We start from the raw sequence: 19,302 nt of genomic DNA, 5'->3' as shown, positions 1-19,302 counted from the left end.
TACCTCAATATTATAAAGTAAAACGGAACAGTTTATCATATTTTTTTTAGTTTCTGTACAAAGAATGCTAAACGAGGTGAGAAAGAGTTCAAGTTCTGGTAATTCTTATTATTTTTACATACACTACACTTAAACTTGTTCCACGAATTTTTTTCTTCAAAAAAGGAAAGCATAATCCTCTTTTCTTCCGTTTATATTATTTTTTTTCTACTGCTGGTGGTACACCTGTGGTACACCTCATCAAGAGCTGTCATAAAGTTTGTAGCTAGGGTGGGGGGGGGGGGGGGTAAGAGGAATATGTGATGTTTCTCTTTTGTACTCGTGGATAACAAAATGGCGGGCGGTTAGATACGAGACTCGCAAAATCAACTTCTGCGACGTCGATCCCGCTACAAGATGGCTGTACACTGGCCTATAGTCTTCAACTTAGTCAACAGCATCGTTGGAGTTAGTGTTTTGGCAATTCCCTTTTGTTTTCACGAAGTAAGTAAATATTTCTTACTTTTATCCGACGCGAACTGGTCATAGACAAGTCATCAAAGATTCTTGTGTTTATATGATTATATCGGATTCGTGTTTGTTTCCGGGTTTAAATGATTTTGCAAGTTTTTTGTTGTAGTAGAAGTTGTTATTTCTAAATGATCAATAAGATAATTTGTATAGAATTTCATTCATTAACCAACCACCATCTTACTCGTCACCACAGAAACTAACGACTTGTTAGAAGTCAGTCACAAGAATGACAAATGCTCTAAGCTAAATCCCAGCAATATGGTATTCTCTTTCTTCTTTTATACCTTTTGACGGTGTTGATCAATATTTGGAGACTGGCAGCTTTCTAAGTTTAGCTGAGATGCCTACCTCCATACCTCCGGGGCCTGGACACCTATATTTTTCACAGGTAGCCCAAGCTCTTTATTTGTTCCCTTTTCATTTTACGGTAAACATAGGGCGAAAAGAAAAAAATTAGTGAAAAATAAAAAAACAACTTGTTGGAAAGACGTGTGTAGTCTGGTGTTGTGTTTATGTTTACTTTTTGCGTGTTCTTTGGTCGTATTAAAGATTAACAATTTGAAATTTTAAATGAACGAAGTAAAAGGTAGGAAAGTTATTTTGGACATACCTCACGCTTCGTTCTCAAAAACACACTTCCTCCCGCTTAATTGTGCTCAAATCACGACAACATCCTCACAGATAGTTGGAGTCCAACCAGTCCAAATCTCAGTGCCACACAATTCTCCATTGCAGAGGATTCGTCTTTTTGTCGTCGTAATATGCTTGCCAACAATGAATTTGGCAACCATCAAAATTGCCTTGTCCCCGCGAGCACAAAATCATGCCCATGCACCTGTTCGCTGTGAAGATTTGGCGAGATCCAAAGAGGTCCTTGCCATCAGTTGACCAAATTTTTGCTGATAAATTGCCAATAAATGAAATTCCAAAATGTACCTTTGTAAAGTGTGTTTCATTTTAATTTTGTCCAAGGATTTTTATTTGGATGTGAAATGCCTTAAATAAATAAAACATTTCATAAAAAAATACCTGTAAGTTGTCAGATATGAGTTATATAGTCTTAGTTTTATTTTGTTAGCTTTGCCCTATACACAAAACCATATTATGCCATTTACTTTTGTTACACTTTTATCTACACTCATATTATTTAGCAGCTTAATTGAAGCAACAATCTGGCCTGTAGCCAGGAGAGAGGGGTCTCTTGGGGTTCAACCCCCCCAATGAGACTGCGTCTCATTGCTTACTTTTTTGTCCATGATGCTGTGACGTCATCTGTGCATCTAGAGGACAGATGCACACAAAAATGTCAAATCTATTTGATAAATATCCCACTAAATGGGTGGAAAGCTCTATCAACAATGATGATTAGCTCACAGAGTTTATAGGACATGCCTTTGTATTTGTAGTGTGGAGTCCTTCTTGGAGCTCTGGTAATGCTGAGTAGTGCTTGGATTACCAAGAAATCATGTCTGCTACTTTTAACAGCAGCTCAGATGGCAAGAAGAAGAAGCTATGAATCACTAGGTGAGAGATCATGTTTGATCCCCAGATGCCTACTTTAAGCCAATGATACACTAAGTGATTTTGTATGCTTGTATGAGCTAATCCAATCGCTGGCTAATTTGAACACTAGTATTGGACAAATCAGGTGTCTAGATATCACGGAATTCACCACTGTGGCAGCAGACAGACCTGGGGATTTTTAGTGGACAATTGAAATTTGCTGGTACCAGTGTACAAAATTGCTTTGTGTGTCGTAGGCTTTAAACAAAGTTCTTTTCATGTGCCCTTCCAAATGCAAATGAATACAAAACAATCAACCTTTTTCATTTGTATGGTTTTGCATTTGAATATCAATAGTAAGCTATGCCTAAGGTATTGTTCCTATGAACCAAGTTGATTTACATCAATTCACCAGAAAAAAAATATGGAAGGCTGATACAACAGACTCTACTATATATCCTAATACTGTGAAATATTTTAATTGAGTCTTTTTTTAGTACAAACAATGTAAAAGTTAATGTCTTTTTGTTATAATCAGTATCAAACTTATGCCCAGCAGGGGTTTCATTAGAAGGCGGCTACCAGCGGTGAACTGCCAGCTACTTAAAACACTGATTTCAGATTTCGAACTCATAATGAAGTTTGCAAATTATGCCATTTCATGATAAAATAATAAAATAAATTATGCTATTGTCACTATCATCTATTCTTGTTCTTGACAATTTTTCCTGCAGCCAATAGTCTATAACTTTCGAACATATTCTTTGTATCGCTCGAGAATCATAGCATTCTTGTTGCCGCCATCTTTGATTTGTATCTGAGAGGATCGTGGGTGTTATTCTTTTCTTTTCCTGAGAATTCACATCTGTTGTTGTTTGTAATTTTTACTCTGTACAAAGTAGCAGTTAGCAATTAATCAGATGATAGATTTGGAATTGTGTGAATCAAGCTTTTGAACCACTCATACCTTGATATATTTTATCAATTGCATAAACATTTTCAATGGAAAGTAAAAGGGATGGAACACAATAATTTTAATGACAATTCTGTTTTTACAGAAGAATTTCATGCATTTCCATATTTAAAATCAATTTTTATCAATTGGTGAGATGCCCTATCCTATCTCTGGGGACCTTGAGCAATTATTTATGCATCGAAGCCCAAGACGCCTACTTCCAAAGAACAGCCTGCTACTTCAAAAATATTGAAACATCTGGCCCGGTCCCTTACATAAAATTGCTACAGCAAGTATAATTACACGATTATGACTAAACTCCTTGTATGTGCCTTAACTGTTATCATCATTACGTTTGTTGCAGCTCATCATTCTTATGGGGCACTTGGAAAGCTTGCAGTTGAAGCTAGTATTATTGGACTCTGTTTTGGCACTTTATGTGCCTTTCATGTAATCATAGGAGACCTAGCACCATTAGTTTTCAGTAATTTATTTGGCCTACAGGTGAGGAATTAAAATTTACATATGGGATATCCCTAGTCCAGACCTGGGACTCTCTTTGCACTCGACATTCTGGCTCACGTGAAAGAGGGTCCAGTATTTGTTGCATGCACATGCGCGAACATCACCGAACATCACCGTCAACCAATCAGCGACCTTCACGAAAAGGTTGAAATACGAGCGCGCACAATAACGGACGTGCCAAAGGGTCGATTCCCGCTGGACCTTGTCGAGTGCAGAGCTCCGAAAATCGATCATCACTAAGTTAAAAAGAATGTTTTGTACATGTGAAGGAATATCAGCGAACTGCTTGGGATTTGTTTTCTATAAAAACGTGATAAAGTGTGATTGAAAATCAAATTAAAAAAAGTGCGCGCTCGTCTGAAATGACGCTATTGCTTAAAGCGCGCGTGTGAAAATAACGAAAATGGAAAAGCTCTTCGATTGATATATTTTCCAGACTCTAATTATCATCTGTCCTGTTCTCAAAAAAGATCGACAATCAAGTATTTACCCACGACCAAAATCAGCGTATTATTTCTGAAATAAACCCTCGCTTGTCCCTTTCGCAGCCATCTTGAACTAAGCAACCAGGCCACACAGCATATATGCGGTGTATTTTTGCGCATGCGCATGCAATAAGTACTAGACCCTCTTTCACACAAGCCAGAATGTCGAGCGCAAAGAGAGTCCCAGGTCTGGACTAGGATATCCCCAGAGAATTTGGCATGACATGACCTGTCAACACACCTCTCCTCACAGCTTGACAGTTTTTTAAAAGTCTTTACAAATATAGCCAAATTATTCAATTCTAGGTCAAAGAGACCCACAACATTTTGTAATCAATTTGTTTTAGAAGAGATAGCATTAGTTGTTGTGATTCATTAGAAAATTATTTACTTGTCCAGTCGAAGCAAAACAAGGAAAAGATAGGGATCAATGGGTTAATAATGATTCATCAGGTTTGTCGCAACTAATGCTCTGCTTTCCCATTTTTTTTAGGCAGGTAATAGCTCAAGAACCATAGTAATGATGGTGCTTTCTATAGGGATCGGTCTGCCATTAGCATTAATGCGAAATATTTCGAGCCTCGCTGCCGTCAGTGCAATGTCTTTAATTTTTTATGCTGGATTTGTAACTCAGGTAAACTTGTTTTTGAAATTTTATTTTGTTGCTCTTCATCACCACTACCTAAATTATCATCATCATAATCTTTAGCACTACGCAAATCATTACCATTGTCACTACCAGCATTAATAACATCACCATCAATGTTTCCGTGGTCTATTTTTGTCATCATTGCCACAATGAATGTCAGTTTAATCACGATCGCCATCATAACTGGCTATTTTTATCACCACCAGCAATGTTTCCGTGGTCTATTTTTGTCATCATTGCCACAATGAATGTCAGTTTAATCACGATCGCCATCATAACTGGCTATTTTTATCACCACCAGCAATGTTTCCGTGGTCTATTTTTGTCATCATTGCCACAATGAATGTCAGTTTAATCACGATCGCCATCATAACTGGCTATTTTTATCACCACCAGCAATGTTTCCGTGGTCTATTTTTGTCATCATTGCCACAATGAATGCCAGTTTAATCACAATTGTCATCATAACTGGCTATTTTTATCACCACCAGCAATGTTTCCGTGGTCTATTTTTGTCATCATTGCCACAGTCAATGTCAGTATCATCATCACAATCACCATCATAACTATTTTTATCATCACCAGCAATCAGTATCATTCAGCAACATTCTCACTGCTGGAGTCTTTTTTTTTTTTTCAGACAATTTTCAGTGCAATTCCCCACCTAATGGAAGGTCATTGGAAGGATCATATCAATTTCTGGAGGCCTGTTGGGGTTCTAAGATGTCTTCCAATTTTTTCTTTATCATTTAGTTGTCAAACGTAAGTTCTGTTCTAGTTTCAAATATTGCATAGCCAAGCAGGGTTTAGTTTTAGCATGTACCTCCTTGATATTCTGAAAAGCATCAGGTTTGTAACATTTAAAAAAAAGCCTTAATACGTAATTGGTTAGTGGGTTAGGGTAGAGGGTAAAGCTATTTGATTAATTTAGAATTTAGAGTTAGAATGAATGTTTTAGTCAGGAAGCTGTATGTGTTTATATTAAACAAAGCAGCTTAGCAAAGATTAGGTGTGTAATCTGGATACAGGGCCGTAGCAGGGGGTGGGGCACTGGGGGCATGATGTGCCTCGAAATATTTTCAAAAATTATAAATGACCAGTAGGGGCGTGGCTGTGCCCCCAAATATTTTCTTAATGTTTCTGTATTGTGACCCCCTCCCATGATATTTTGAGGCCTGCTACGGCCCTGGGATAATCTTACCAAAAATATTAATATTGAGCCCAAGCCTTTATGGCCCAATGTGATTCAACCAACAAATAGCTTTATTTAGCATGATAGCTGTGTCATTGACACCCTTGAAAGCTTATGACTTTGGGTTCTATTTTTGTTACAGGCAGCTGTTTGTGTTGTATGACTCCCTCCCTGAACCATCTGTAAAAAAGATGGAAGAAGTCATCAATACAGGAATTAACATTGCCTCATTTGTTTATCTCAGTGTAAGTTTTTGTTTAAACGTATCACTAATCTTAGTAACCTAAAGTATAGCTTCACACTTTTAGTGTATAAATAGTGATAAGATGTTAAGATGACTAAATCAGTATCTGATATTATTATTTTACATATCAACACTGAATATTGTAATCCCTGAAAAAGTATTACCCTATCTTTGGTATTCTTGCTTTGTCTATGGGGAATTTATGCAGTACCTGTAGACTTTTTGGTCAGTGTCACACTGAAATTGTGTTGATCTTTAGTTTTCTAGCAGAGTTTCTCCATCTTGAGCTGTATTTTTCACTTTTGTAATAAATGAAACAAAGAGTATTCCTAGACAAAAAGTAAATATCTAAGCATCAAATGTCCAATGTGTTCTTCCATTTGTGGTGAGCAACATATCACTGTGGTTATGAACTTGTTACTCACATTCCAAGGTTTATCCTATTCTTATTACCCTCCTTCAAGGTTGGTAGCATGTGTTATGTGACTTTCTATGATACCGGTGTCACGGGGGATGTCCTGATAAACTATGGGAATTCTTTCTTGGCGCAAGTTTTAAAAACAGGTAGGATAATTTTTTAACCAATTAAAAGCAATTAAATCTTGATCTATAAAAGTTCTGGTGACTTGTTCTATGTTTAAAACCGAAATTGAACTTCAGTATTTGTTTTATCACGCTTGAAGATTCAGTGACTTTGGGAGCGCCCCAAAGGCCCCCCCCTTTGAGATTTTCGTAGCAGAGAAAAAAAAGCACTGGATCATCAAGGGTGCTGTTTTATTAGCAGTTTGTTTGTGTTATTTGATGGATTATTTGGTATTATTGGCCCAGTGTGTTAGCCAATCAGGGTTCTGCTGAAACAGGCCCCATACGCTGACACACCAACACACCTCACCCCTTTCTGAAATTTGACTTGTTGAATGTATATGAGCTTACTTGAAGAATATGTTTCCATGCTCCAGGATGGGCAATTGAAATGTGTGTTATACACATAGAGAATTGCAGGATTTAGGATGTAAGAGCATCAAGTATATAGAATGCTCTTAATTAATGAATCTTTCATACCATCAGGGTCGTAGCCAGCATGACGCATTCGCCTCAGTAAAATTTTGATGTTTAGTGTTTCACAATTGAAAAGTATGAGATAAAACACCTGCTTTTTTAGATTTATCATCCAGTGGCTAGCTTTGCCTCAGTGACCTGCCAAAAGTTCTCTAAGCCCTCAATTATCTGCTCATAAGCATGCAATCATCATTTTCTTTAAAAATGTGGTTCTATTAACCCCATGGAACCAATCCCCGGATCCACTACTAGGAATGGATAGTTTGTGTATAGGAACTGACAGAAAGGTTGATTTTTACTGCACAGGATTCGTGATGTCAGTGATTGTCAGTATCCCTCTTATTGCCTTCCCCATGAGAGCCAGCATCAACTCCCTACTCTTCCCATCTCAGGTAACTATAAGACACGCCTCACTTACAATGTTTTTTACGTAGAACTACCCTGGCAGACAGTAGCGGATCTAGGGGGGGAAGGGTTTAGCCCCCACTTGGGCTGCCAGAAAGCCATATGTAACAAAAAAAATTCCCCCCTCCCTCGTTTGTCTCTGAGCCAAACCCCCCTTTAGCCAAGAGCTAGATCCTCCCTGGCAGAAGTGCTTTTTTTCAGCTCTCAGCCGAAGCAACGTTGCCAATTGGGTGAGACAATAGGAAGAATATTTTGTAGGTAGGGTAACCTAGAACATTGTAACAGAAAAAATAATCAAGCAGGAGTTTAATAAAGGGCGTTTGGGAACTGTCATGAATTCCTCACGAAGTGGGAGATTCAAGAAATTCAAGCTTTGCTTCGGAATGGATAATATAATTATACAAGTGATCCCAACAAGCCTTGCCATGCCAAAAACCAAGACGTATTAGTTTTGTGTTCCTTCCCTGATTTTTATATTACATATTGCTGTTTTTACAGACGGCTGGCACAGAGAACATGCCTGGCGGGCCTGGTTACATGCCGCAAAATAGATTTGTCATCATCACTGTCTCGGCAGTTTGCATCACTCTGTTGATAGGAATACTAATTCCAGAAAGTAAGTAAAGTATCAAAGTAAGTAATGTTAATTGGCTGTATGTGAAGTAACTGTAACTGCTTATTATTGATTACAAAGTAAATATCTAAGCCTTTCCCTAAAGACCGAAATTATTGACTCTATTTCTAGGGAGCTGTACCAGCTTGCTCCTAAGTTTGTCTTTGTGAACAAAGTAAATATCCCAGTCGTTAAGGGCAATAATAATCTAGTAGAAGGACCCACATGCTGAGGCCCAGCAGTCTTTACGGGCACTACCTAAACGTCAGTAAGCGTACAGATCTGTGAAATACTATTTAGCTTATTTAGTTCTAATACATTGAAGTAATGTCTTCTGTTCTCTTTGTTCTGGCTTGACAATTACGCTTTAAGAATCAATTTTGATGCAGAGGATTTTGAAAACTACACTATATGATTAAATACGTTAAAACAGTGAACCATGCATGGTTTATTGTTGTAGCCTTTGAGGCATTGAGAAAAGGCAGCTTTATTTGGGATGCAATAGCCTTGTAACAATTTGTCACTCAATGGTTTTGATTCATTGTCATTCACAACCAACCCAACCACCCTCCTCCATCATCTGGAAAACATTAGCAATGTACTAATGGCAGGTCTCGTATTTTTTTTCAGTTGAGTTTGTTTTGGGTGTGACTGGTGCGACCATGGGCACCCTTATCGCGTTTATCATTCCTTCATTGATGTTCCTTGTTGCTGTCAATGACACACAGAACAGCCTCCGATCTGTCGCTCGCGTCATTTTGTGCATTGGCCTCGTCTGCTTTATAGGTAGTACCATCAGCGTCCTTACTGCACCTTCCAGTCATCACGACACCGATTTCGTCAAAGCCACGCCCTCGGGTCCTGCCCCCACCAACCCTGTCCTGATCGTCAGAGATGGATCAATTAACGTGTCCCATGGGGGAAGTATAGAGAAGGCCAAGGAAGATGTTGATAAACTTAATGTTAACCTAAAGCCTGCTGTTGTAGACAGTGTTGAGAAGGATGTCAAAGTCGACCATCTGGATAAAGAACATGTTGTTGACGCAGGGGGTGATAAAAGGGTGGAGCCGGCGAACCCTCATCCCCCGGAAGAGAAGGCTGTGAAAGGTTCAGAGAAAATCCTTGGGGATTCCCTCAACCGACAGTTGATGAGCACGGACGACCAGAACGTCGTGAAGAAGAAGGAGCAATCGTCCAAACCACTTGCTCAGGAGAAAAAGGACGAGAAAGTGACTAAAATGGAGGTAGACTTAGACCCCAAGGTGGAGGTGTCAAAAGAAGAGATTGATGCAGAGATTCTCAAGCTGAAGGATAAGAAGGCTGAGGTTGATGCTGATATAAAGAATCTGGAGGAGATCAAAGCTAAGGGTAAGGTGGACCAGGATGTCCCTATAGTCGTGCAAGACTCGAGGGGAAAACGCGAAGCAGTCTTGGAACACAACGATGGTAAGGCTAAAGACGAAGTATCTAAGAATGACAGTAAGGACGAGGTAAAACCGACGGAGGGGACATCCCTTAAGGATGCTTCACCCAACAGTACAGCAGTTACTACCACCCCCGTCAAGTTGGTGCAACCTTCGCGCCCTGCCACGCCCAAAGACCCCACCTCTCCGTCCGAGTCCTCACCAGTTAACGACACAGGCAAAGGCGTTAAGATCCGGGGCCTGAAGTCCAGTGACGTGTCCGAAACGGCGCCTGAGGGTAAAGTGCAAAGTAGGGCTAGGCGCTGGGGAGACTATGCGGATTCGGGGATGGTTAGGAGCTTGTGGGGAAGTCGAAGTAAGCTGCATAAGATGAAAGGTGTTGGTGGTGAGGGCACGTTTAAGGTAAAGTGGTAATGATAAGGTTAAAGAGCCTTAGCTAGTCGGCCACACCTTGGTGGTGTGATCCCGTTTGACCGATGAAAAGGGACCATTTTTTCTCATTCGGCTCTCTTCCATTCTAAAACTAACCATTTGACATCTGACGGGTCGGTAACGAAAATTCCAACCCATCCCACCTTCCATAAAATTGAGAAAGCCACAACCTCTGAAAATGAAAGGCTCAGTAAAATTCAAGTGAAGAAAAATATTGTATAAATTTTGTTGCTGCAAAAATAATTGCGACCAGGATATATATGTTTCCTTCCGGTCAGATATCAAATGGATGGTCCCTCATATAATTTCCTGTCCCTAAGCTTCCTCGCCAGTTGCCTTTTTTGTTGTTTCTTCGTGAAAACAGTATTTCTGAGACTAAATAACCTTTTTTTTACAGCTCGACATGAGATAACCCTTACTCCAAGAAGAAGACGCATCTGACTTAGAAATGGTCTCCGGGTAAACGGGACACATGAAACTTCAATAACATACATGGACTGGTCCCTCAGGGGACACATGAAACTTCAATAACATACATGGACCGGTCTCTCAGGGGACACATGAAACTTTATAAAATACATGGACCGGTCTCTCAGGGGACACATGAAACTATAATATACATGGAGCCGTCTCTTAGGGGACACATGAAACTTTATGACATACATGGACCGGTCTCCCAGGGGACACATGAAACTTTATAATATACATGGACTGGTCTCTCAGGGGACACATGAAACTTTATAATATACATGGACCGGTCTCTCAGGGGACACATGAAACTTTATAATATACATGGACCGGTCTCTCAGGGGACACATGAAACTTTATAATATACATGGACCGGTCTCTCAGGGGACACGTGAAACTTCAATAACATACATGGACCCTGTTTCTTACTGAAGACGTAACTGCAATATTATACTTGTACAATAAGTTATCGCTCGTCATTACCCATACCTACTGATTCCATTGTAGGTTATGCACTAGTCAATTAAAATCCCCACCCCTATGGTCCCGGAGAAGTGTGGGGTTAATGTGAACTGCTTTTGAACAAAATCTGTTCCGAAGGGGTGTGGGAATTGACAGTTTTTGACTGTTAGACTTGTCCCCACCATGGGGGCTTGGGCACAAATATACTTTGCAAAAAGTCATGTCCGTTTCTGGTTTGAGACTCTTTCTCTTCTGTAGCAAGCAATTCCATATATCAGCGTATGGCAAGCTGCAGAGATTTAGCTGCGTGGCGAAATGTGCAAAAACAAATAGGAATGATAACTAACGCCTGTTGAAGATAATTTATTTTTCTTTTTTTTTGTAACTGTTATCTTCATAGTTATTAGTACAAATGTACTCGCTGAAGTGTACTGGCTTTGAAAGATAAAGGCTTATTTCAGATGACTTGTTGTCGGGTAGTTGCCTATAGTTTGCATCCCGAAGGGTAGGGGCATTTGACAGCAATTTTGTCCCAAGGGTGTTTTTTTTTTTCTATGTTTTGTACAGCGTCAAAGTGTAATCCCCAACCCTTCCCAGAGACTATGGGGGTGGGGGTTTCAAATTACTAGTGCGTTATAAAAATGACTGGTCCAGAATCTGCTTGTGGGGGATTTTGGACCTTTCGGACGTTTTTATTTTCGGAGAAACAACCTGATTTAAGAAAATTTGTTGGTGCACCTCTCAAAACAATATCTCCTTTGAGCCCACTTTTTGTTTATTCAATTTAAACTCAGGATTTGTAAGGATGAAAATAAACTATGAAGGCATCTAGTGAAGTTATGCGGTGGCTATTTTATTCAGCTAGGCGCTTTAGTGGTTTTTACCCATGCTTACATGCGGGTTTCTCGCGGCAAAATTTTCTCGCTTCGTTCGAAAAAAAAAAATCTCCAGCCTCTGGTTTTCAGGGTATAAACGGCGCAGCTTCAATTGAAAATTAAATGTATATTTTTTTTTCGCAGTTTTGATAAGGAAGGGTCATTAGTTATCGGGGGGGGGGGGGGGGGGGGGTCTGCCTCGTTTATTGTTTTCTGATTAAAAAATTTCGACCCTCCCCTAATCTAGGCCCTGCCCCGGTACAAAAAAAAACATACTGGTTACTTTATTCAAATTATACTCTAGTCGTCTAGTCTCTGAGATGCTCTACGTACGGCACGTTCTTCGATGAGTAACAGGAAATCAGGGCTCAAATATTTATGAGCCCCTGGGCAAATGTGCCGTGCTGTACAAACAAAGGAAAGGGATTGGGAAATTTACCAAGAAAAGGAATATGCTATCGGGTGGTCTGGGATGGGTGCATGCTTCCCCGTGAGAATCTTGCCATTTTGAAACATTTGAAATCGACAATTGAAATCTTATTTACATATCTTTTTATACCACCAATCTGAAAAGTTAGTTGGGGGAGGGGGAAGTGGAATTCAAAAATTCAATTTTGGAAATTAATAAAAGCAAAACTGCAAAAGATAAAAACAATTAAAAGGACTTAGGGGGTAAAGGTTTTTAGCGCCAGCCAAACGAAAGTCACGAAAGAGCAAGCAGAAGGTGCATCACATTCATTTATCTATTATATAGGGGTTTTGGGGCTCTCCCCACAAAATTTTGAATTTCCAGAATTTTCTGGGCCTCGGAAATTGATCTGAATACCTATTTAAAAAACAAGGCCCTCCCCTAAACCATGTATTAAAAATTGAGGCCCTCCCCCACTCATAGCAGCCCTCCCCCCCGTTAAATAATGACCCTTCCCTAAGTAATTGCACTTTCAGTAACTTCAATACTTTGCAATAAACCATTTTTTCTGAGAAACGCAATAGCGAAAGGCAATGATTCACATAGAAGAAGTTACACTGAAAAAAATGTTGGGTTGCCTGTGGCTTATACAAAGCGAGATTTTCCGGATTGTGAAGAAGAGATTCCGGATAGTAATAATAGCGAGAAAATTCTGATTGTAATAATAGCTAGATACTCCAGCCTGTATAGCAAGATACTCTAACATAAGCTATTGCTAAATAGCCCTCAGTAACTTCAATATTTTGCAATAAACCTTTTTTTCTAAGTAACATAATAGCTAAATGCAATGATTCACGGAGAAGTTACACTGCAAAATTTACAAATGTGTTTTAGTAGCATGGGTTGCCTGTGGCTCATACAAAGCGAGATTTTCCGGATTGTAAAGAAGAGATTCCGGATTGTGATCATAGCGAGAAGTTGCGAGATACTCCAGCCAGTAATAGCGAGATACTCCATATAGTGAAAACAAGATAATCCGGAGCCTTTAGCTAATTTCTCATTGTCGAAAATTCGAGTTATTTTCCAACGCGGTGGGGTTTCACAAGAGATGTGAGAATGCTTCCCGTGGTACCGTGCGCGCGTGTGTCTACGAAACAAAATGAAGGAGTATGAACAAGAGAAGCTGAAAGAAATTTAAAGCCGGTGTCAACCATCCTTAGCATCGTTGTTGATGAGAAGATATTGTTTTGGTATTTATCATATAGCAGATTGTCGATCCCGGCAAGATGGGGTATCAAAGTGTTGCATCGGTTCAAACCAGCGCTGGTTTAATAAGGTAGGCGAATCTATATTGGGATCTTACGTAAGCTATCCATGCATGGTTTCTTCACGAAACTGCTTTTCTCTACGAATGTTCTTATTGCTGAGGCTAAACATAATTGACTTTAATGTCAATATCATCCTTTTTATGTATAAAGTGTTGACGGTTGTGATATTTCACTCGAGTCTTGAAGGCTTTATTCATTTCAAAATAAAGAAATGTTCACATTGTCAAAATGAATATATACTTACTTAGCACGTGTTTGAATAGAGACACGAAATATTTAATCTATATGTTTAGTATAGAATTAGACTCCTTAGTATCTCTTCAAGGCGATTGAAAACTCATATCAACATTACTTGTAAAGCTTAAAATGTTTCATCACTTATAAACATTACATGTTCGCCGGAGTCTATGTGTTGCAACGAGAGAGTTTACTAATCCCAAAATCTTACATTGAATACCAAATAGAAAATTCCAAACAAATTTTGTATGTCGTGCTCACAGATCACCCAACTTCATGTTTTGTGCCTAAACATCATAAAGGGGCTCAGAACGTAGACAGTGAACGTATAGGCTAAAAGTAGGCCTAGAAGTTTTTATGGAATTTTAAATAAATAATTCTGAATCTTACCACCACAGAAACTTACCATGTTTAATTGTTGGTGCCCTGGTGGAGCAAGTTAGCCCTCAAACTTAGAGAGGAGACTGACATAGGGCCTATATGCATCCCCTTGTTGCCAATGAGAAGTCTTTTGCTGTAGATAAGAAATGTCATTTCTCAAACATATTGAATATGGCTGGGGTGCCCCCTTAAGTGGGGCCTAGTAGCAATCTTTCTCATGTTCTGAGATGACAAATTACGTTGCTAATCACTAAAACCATTAAAGGTGGTATGAGGAATTCATGTGGTAAGGTACAAGAGAAATTATATGGGCTTCTCTTTTGTTGTGTTTTTTCTTTAGTTACAGTACATATATGCCATCACACAAATCGGTTCTTTACTAACACAGAATTTTGATAGCATGGAATTACTGGTGGCTTAGTTGTGAAAGGGATACAATAGTATCTTTCTGTTTCTCTGAATTTGACCTGTTGAACATATGTGAGCTTTACTAGAAGGTTGTGTCCCTCAGTTCCAGGATGGGACTTTAATACGTAACAGGTTTTAAATAAAAAGTATAGAACATGGATTATACTATTTAGTTTATTTAGTACTAATACACACTGTAAGGTATTTGTTCTCTTTTGTTCTGGCTTGACTATTACACTTTAACATTTTACATTTTTTTTCATGGGATTTTGAAACGCACTCTTAGAGCTTTATAATTGTTTTTTTTTTTGCATTATCTATTTATGTGTATAAGTATATTTTGTAAAATGATTCCTTGATTTTTTAGGCCAAATGTGTTCCGTAAAGTAATTGACTTTGCCAATGTCTTCAAAGCATTTATTGGGACAAACTGGATTGCTCTGCCATTTGCATTCCGCCAGAGTGGTGTTGTGGTGAGTACTGGCCAGTCCATCTGCCCCTCGGCGAGATCATGCCAAATACATGCTATTCTTAAACTCATAAACAATTAATGAGATGTCAGTTCAATTATGGCTGTGCTTTTGATCATTGGCACAAAACACCCAAAGGAAAGAATCTCTCGGGGCCACCACCTTGAGGTTAATTGCTTTCTTGTATTTTGATTCCATGATACTCATAATATAGTACATATGGTAATAAATAGTTGGAATTTCCATATAGTGGGATAGTGTAACCAAGGTACTGTTAGAGACATGTATAAACAAAAGACAAGATTTTCTTAGTGCTGATTTGGATGGCATGATTTAGTCGTATAAGACCAGCCTATGTTATAAACAAAAGACATAAGATTTTCTTAGTGCTGATTTGGATGGCATGATTAAGTCGTATAAGACCAGCCTATGACATGTCTTAGCCCTTGAATCATACACTACTGTACGACTTTGGTAGCTTAACATTGTATCAACGTCATAGGCTGATTTACACCCTTTTTGAGGTTTGCGGTTGAGTCTTATCCAGCCTTTATGGGCATGCTATAAAAAGCAAAGTATTAAGTCTGGATTGCTTGGCCGGGGCCTACCATGGGCTTTATTTACAATATATATTAAAAGGTGAAGTTGTGGATACTTGCCCCATAACATTTTCAAAACTATGACTTCTGGTTGTTAGATTCGTAAATTATATCTTACATTAATGGTAATAATATTTTATTTCAGCTTGGAAGTATCGGTCTGTTTATTATTGCCATATTGACTGATCACTGCTGTCAACTAATCATTAAATGCAAGAAGTCTGCTGTCGGCAAAATCCTCCGCAAAATGCCAAAATACAACAATCCAAGAATATCATTGTCAGAAAAACTCGAACTTGAAGCCAAAGTTGAGAAGAAGATGATGTATGGTGATATTGGGAAAGTTGCTCTTGGCAAACCAGGCTTAGTACTTGTGGAAGTGTCGCTTTTAATCACACAGATCATGTTCTGCGTTGGTTACTTTATATTTATTGGAAATACAATCCAAGGGTTGTTTGTTATTAAGAAGACAGATGTTGTTAACTCCACACTGGCAAACACCACTAACACTGATTCTAAAAACAGCTCAGTTCCAAGTTTTCCATTACTCCTTCTGATTCCTGTAGTTCCGCTGATATTGATGGCATTTATACGACGTGTGAGAAAGCTAGGCCCTGTCAGCTTTATCTCCAATTTAGCACTTCTGTTTGCCTTCCTGGCAGTTCTGGGGTACATGTTGACAGGTAAGTAAGTACTTGATTTACCCCAGGTGCAATATGTCATGTCTAGACTCCAAATAATAAGTGTTAAACCTCTTATCAGTATTTATTTGTCATGCTTTTCTCTTATCCTTTTTCCTCTTCAATGATAAGCTTTAATGATAAGCTTTGTTTAATATAGAAAACACATAAAATTTTCACACCTCAATAATCTGGGGAATATTTTAACCCCAAAAGAGACCCCTCCCTCTTTCGTGCTTGTATACCCTGGTCCCCCCCCCTTGAGGTTTCCTCAAAAAAGCTTAAGGCTTTATGACTGTTTCTAGGGTGGACGTTTAAATTGAACAAGATAAGATTATTCAGCTGGTCAACGTTTCCAGTGTTTTTTGGTCAAGTCACAAGTGCATATGAAGGGATAGGCACGGTGAGTATGTGTCTAGGTATCACAATTGTATGGAGCATTTATGCAACCAACGTTTGTTGCATTCTTTGTTTGCATTCTTTGATAGTTTTTGTTTTTTTGCACTGCTATTAAAATAGTCACATGTTTTGGCCCATAGCAAAAATTTGTGGTAAAACAACAACAACTACTAGGATTTTTAACCTGCATGGAGTGAATGATAATGAATAGAAAAGCTTGTAAATTCTTGGTTACCATTTGACATCACCCACCAGTTTTCCATCTGACAGCATACTTATGTTTCCTTTGGTCAATTTGCTTTCCTGGGAATGGTCACAAAGCATCAATACAAGGTCTCATTCTATTCATTCATTCTTTTACTCTTGTTTCTAGTTAATTCCTATTGAGTCCAGTATGGCGGAGAACAGACACCGGTACCCATTGTACCTCCACCTGGCCCTTGGCCTTCTTTCTGCCATTCTCGGAGGGTTTGGAATTACCGGCTACCTCGTCTATGGTGAAAACGTCGACCAGATTGTTACGAGTGAACTACCTCAAGGACTCTTGGTGACCGTTGTCCAGATATTACTCTGCCTGGCCATTCTGTTTACCTACCCTCTGCAGTTATTTCCAGTGACAGAGATTATTGAAAGCTACTTGTTCAAAGAGTATAACAGGCGTAAAGAGGAGAAGTATGAGGCGATGAATGTGGCCAAGGATTCAGTTGCCGACTCAGGAACTGAGATAGACAGTGAGGCAGGTGACGAGACAATTGAGCTCGTTCCTAAAGTCAATCAACGAAGATTGATTAAAAAGGTTTGTATGTCAAGCATAGCTCCCAACTCTCCCAGATATTCCAAGGTGACCCTAAATTTTGGGTGATATTTCATCCTCAGATTTTTTTAAAAATTTCTCAGATATAATTTCCAGGTCACCAAGATTTTGGATATAATGTCTGGTTTTGAATCAAATCTCCTAATTTAAAGGAAAAACAGGCAAACTGTATTTGAGGCCAAAAATCTCCAGATTTTCGGATAAAAGCTTTTAGGCAGAAATCTCCTGTTTTGGAAGAAAAAGCCTAGTTAGGCGTTTACACAGGGGTGTATGCGCACCCTCCCCCTGACAGGCCAAAAGTGGCCAATTTCTTATTAAGGAATCCTGAAGTACTATGCTGTTTCCATATTATACCTATGACTGGGCACACCCCTTAGCCAATCCTGTGTACGTGCCTACTAGTAAATCTTGTATGAAAAAATAAAATGTGATGATCCTTTGATACTCAATGAAACGGTTGGTTGACTGTAAAGTAAGGCACAGATATTGGCACCCTCCTTGGTATTGAGGCTAGCCTTGGTTTGGCGTGCAAACAAAAAAATTTAAGGAGAATTGCATAAACATGACATTGCTCGATGGTGCCCACCCCGGTTTGTATTGTCGCAAGTGAGGGTGAAGCAAAGAAAAATAAATGAATAAATAAATAAAATATAGATAACACTGCTGGTCTGTTGAATAGCTGTTTACTTCTTGCAGAAGACAAGTTGGAGGAAGAACTTCCTAAGGATGGTCCTAGTACTGATCACTGCAGGCTTCGCCATACTCCTCAAGGATGACTTCGCCTACGTCTCTGCACTGTGTGGCTCACTCGGAAGCTCTATGCTGGCATTTATATTGCCCTGCATATTCCATATCAAATTAGAACGTGGCTCCATATCACGGCTTACGATAGCCAAGGACATAGGGCTGATCTTGTTTGGGGTTATCGGTGGCGGGGTTGGCGTCACTGTCACAATTCTCGAGATTGTGCGAAGCTTTTCTCGTCCTCTCCCAAACTAATTTCCATAATTTGCTCTTTAGATAGTTAGCGATAAATGGTAGGTTCATTATAGGTTAGTATTGACTTCCAGGGGCGTAGCCAGGGGGTGTGCCCCCCCTCCTTCTAACAACCATTATCTATAATACAGGAAAAAATGACTTGGAAGGGCCTTTTGGGCCCCCTCCTGTTAAAAATCCTGGCTACGCCGCTGACTTTTAAAGCCGAAAATTGGTCTAAACGTTTTTGGATTTTAGTATAACTAAGTATTGTCAGTATTTCCGAGCGTTGGACGCAATTAGAGAATCACCCGAACGGTTGTTATAGGAGAGAATGTTTAACAAAAGAACTCGAAATCTTCCAAGTGTAGTAGGAAAGGAATATTTTTCTTGACTACATGCGAAAGTTCTGGTCGAAATCAGACGTTCACATTTCAATATTGCTATATGGTTATTTTGTTCCGCAAGATTTGGATTATTCTCGATTTTTCCAGAATAACTCTAGGTAACCTCTACAACCGTGCCAGCGCCTCTTGTTTATAGCCTCGCCTTTCTATATAGCCCTGTGTTTGATAATGGGAGAGTTCATAGTCTTGGCCATCTTTGGTTTAAAAAGCATACAAGGGGGAATTTGAGGTCCCATAAATAACCCAATGATACATGCCATGACGGATGTACTTATGCAATCAAATGCCGCCAAGCAAGCTTCTCAATGCAAGAAGCGTCAACAACGGCTTGCGAGGCTTACCACAAGAAAGGAAATGTTTGGCTGTTTTTTTTTCTTTTGTCTAGCAGCAA

At 39.2% G+C, this 19,302-nt stretch overlaps 2 protein-coding genes across 3 annotated transcripts; both read left to right on the top strand.

Moving 5' to 3' along the window:
* The first annotated feature begins 303 nt into the window (after positions 1–303).
* LOC5520616 (putative sodium-coupled neutral amino acid transporter 10) lies at positions 304–11,765 on the top strand. Of its 2 annotated transcripts, none has more exons than XM_048719636.1 (11): positions 304–483; positions 1,920–2,037; positions 3,336–3,475; positions 4,475–4,615; positions 5,271–5,392; positions 5,965–6,067; positions 6,531–6,630; positions 7,432–7,517; positions 8,029–8,146; positions 8,774–9,511; positions 10,397–11,765. In XM_048719636.1, the coding sequence occupies exons 1-11, from the start codon at positions 397–399 to the stop codon at positions 10,438–10,440; spliced, it is 1,797 nt and encodes a 598-aa protein (XP_048575593.1). In that variant the 5' UTR covers positions 304–396; the 3' UTR covers positions 10,441–11,765. The 2 variants fall into 2 exon arrangements, with proteins under 2 accessions (XP_048575593.1, XP_032221424.2); XM_032365533.2 differs by having other exon boundaries at positions 8,774–9,969.
* Positions 11,766–13,154: 1,389 nt separating this feature from the next.
* Positions 13,155–19,261, top strand: LOC5520505 (amino acid transporter AVT3C). Its single transcript, XM_001640279.3, has 6 exons — positions 13,155–13,549; positions 14,935–15,040; positions 15,782–16,319; positions 16,622–16,719; positions 17,089–17,511; positions 18,226–19,261. Exons 1-6 carry the CDS (start codon positions 13,500–13,502, stop codon positions 18,526–18,528), a joined length of 1,518 nt encoding a protein of 505 aa, XP_001640329.2. The 5' UTR covers positions 13,155–13,499; the 3' UTR covers positions 18,529–19,261.
* The last annotated feature ends 41 nt before the right edge of the window (positions 19,262–19,302 follow it).

This window comes from Nematostella vectensis, chromosome 12 (assembly GCF_932526225.1).
Source record: "Nematostella vectensis chromosome 12, jaNemVect1.1, whole genome shotgun sequence".
Taxonomy (NCBI): Eukaryota; Metazoa; Cnidaria; class Anthozoa; order Actiniaria; family Edwardsiidae; genus Nematostella; species Nematostella vectensis.
Note: the sequence above shows the minus strand (reverse complement) of the source record. Positions and strands in the feature narration are given on the sequence as shown.